The sequence below is a fragment of the Cyprinodon variegatus genome, unplaced genomic scaffold (assembly GCF_000732505.1).
Source record: "Cyprinodon variegatus isolate N-32 unplaced genomic scaffold, C_variegatus-1.0 Scaffold183, whole genome shotgun sequence".
NCBI lineage: Eukaryota > Metazoa > Chordata > Actinopteri > Cyprinodontiformes > Cyprinodontidae > Cyprinodon > Cyprinodon variegatus.
The window spans coordinates 979,820-981,764 of NW_015150636.1; the positions used below are offsets into that span (position 1 = coordinate 979,820).

Sequence of the window (1,945 nt, forward strand, 5' to 3'; positions counted from 1 at the left end):
CAGTGTACCCTTAATTTGAGCAGGTAAATAAGATGATTTGTCAATGGAATTAGTATTTTTACTCTCAAAATAAGATTTTTCGATATAATGCACTTGAAATAAGACAAAGCAATTGTTTTTTTTTCTTTTTTTAAGTGTAAATTGTCTTGTTCTATTGGCAAAGTGTCTCACAAAAAATCCTTAATTCAAGAAAAATGCACTTATTTTAAGAAGAAATTACTTATTTAGATTTCATTTTTTTGTAGTGCAGCTCTGAATGCAATTCTGAGGCTGGATCGTCCAACACTGCAAAAAATGGAAATCTAAATGAGTAATTTTTGCTTGAATTAAGTGCATTTTTTCTTAAAATGAGGAGGTAAGTGGAAAACTTTGCCAATGGAACTAGACAATTTACAATTAAAATAAGAAAACAAAATGCTTTGTCTTATTTAAAGTGCATAATAACTAAAGATCTCATTTTAGGCGTAAAAATACTCATTCCATTGGCAAATCATCTTATTTATCTGCTTAAATCAAGGGTAAATACCCTTGATTTAAGAATTTTTTTGCTTATTTCTAGATGGTTTTTGCAGTGAAAGCCTGAATATAAGAATATAAGATTCCACACACACACATACATTAACAGCTCTTCAGATCTTGTTTCCTTTGCTCTTTGCAGAAATAGAAATCATGAGGAATGAGCAGCTGTAGATGGTAATGTGTTTTCGCTTGCATGTTTGACTCCCACTCAGAAAGCTCAGAGAGTTCTGGTGCAGATGAGAAACAATCCTGTTTTATCATTTTTCAGACATGTCAAAGTGTCTCCTACAGGGGCTACAAAGGCTCCGACTGTGAGTGTGTGTGTGTCTCCCTCCTCAGGAGAGGCGATCAAAGTCCTTTGCAGGGATTTATTTGTGACGGGATAATCCTCCCCATCGCTGCCAGGCTGCTGCACTGACACCTTCCTGGAAACACACTCTCTAATTGTTAAGAAGAATTTTCCAGGGACTAAGTTTTTGGATTTACGGTGTTTAAATCAGATCAGATCGCTGGCATCAAAAGCAGAGAGGAGCGTCTAAAGTGGTTTATCAGCTTGTGCTGCAGGAAACTCCACTCTGGCCTTTTAAAAGATCCTATTCGTTCTCTAAGTTAAAGAAAAATACGAATCTGTAACGTCTGAAATGCTTTGTTTCACTTTTTATATAAAATTATTCACCTAAATTTGATGAAATCCAACTTGTTTCAACTTGCACTTAAAGGTCGGTTCATTTCTCAGCGTCTTTTTCCCGTTTCCACCTCCTCTGTCTTCCCCAGGAACAAGTTTCTGAGAGCACCACCTCCACCGTCCTGCAGAAACTGCTGCCAGACACCGATTACACCGTCACCGTGGTTCCCGTGTACGCTGAGGGGGACGGGCCCAGCCTGACCGACACCGGCAAGACCAGTGAGTATCTACACTGCAAAAAACATCTAGAAATAAGGAAAACATTTCTTAAATTTACTTTGAGTAGGTAAATACGATGATCTGCCAATTAAATTAGTATCCTTACTCTTAAAATAAGATAATTAGATAATATGAACCTAAAATAAGACAATGCAATTCATGTAAATTGTCTTGTTCCATTGGCAAAGTCTCTCACTTTCCACCTCAATTAGAGAAAGAATGCACTTTAAGAAAAAATTACTTACTTAGATTTCCATTTTTTGCAGTGTACACTGCAAAAATTATCTAGAAATAAGTAAACATTTCTTAAATTAAGTGTATTTCCCCTCAATTTGAGCAGGTAAATACGATTATTTGCCAATAGGATGAGTAGTTTTGGTATTAAAATAAGATACTTAGATAATATGCACTTGAAATAAGACAAAGTAATTGTTTTTTCTTCTTGTCTTGTTCTATTGGCAAAGTGTCTCACTTACCACCTTAATACAAGAAAAATGCACTTATTTTAAGAAAGAAATTACT

The 1,945-nt window shown here is 35.4% G+C and overlaps 1 protein-coding gene across 1 annotated transcript in view; it reads left to right on the top strand.

Moving 5' to 3' along the window:
• LOC107087414 (collagen alpha-1(XII) chain-like) overlaps positions 1 to 1,945 on the top strand; it is a 177,562-nt gene that overhangs the window by 116,007 nt on the left and 59,610 nt on the right. Inside the window, 1 exon segment of the mRNA XM_015378984.1 lies at positions 1,294 to 1,423. Coding sequence (XP_015234470.1) covers positions 1,294 to 1,423 — 130 coding nt within the window.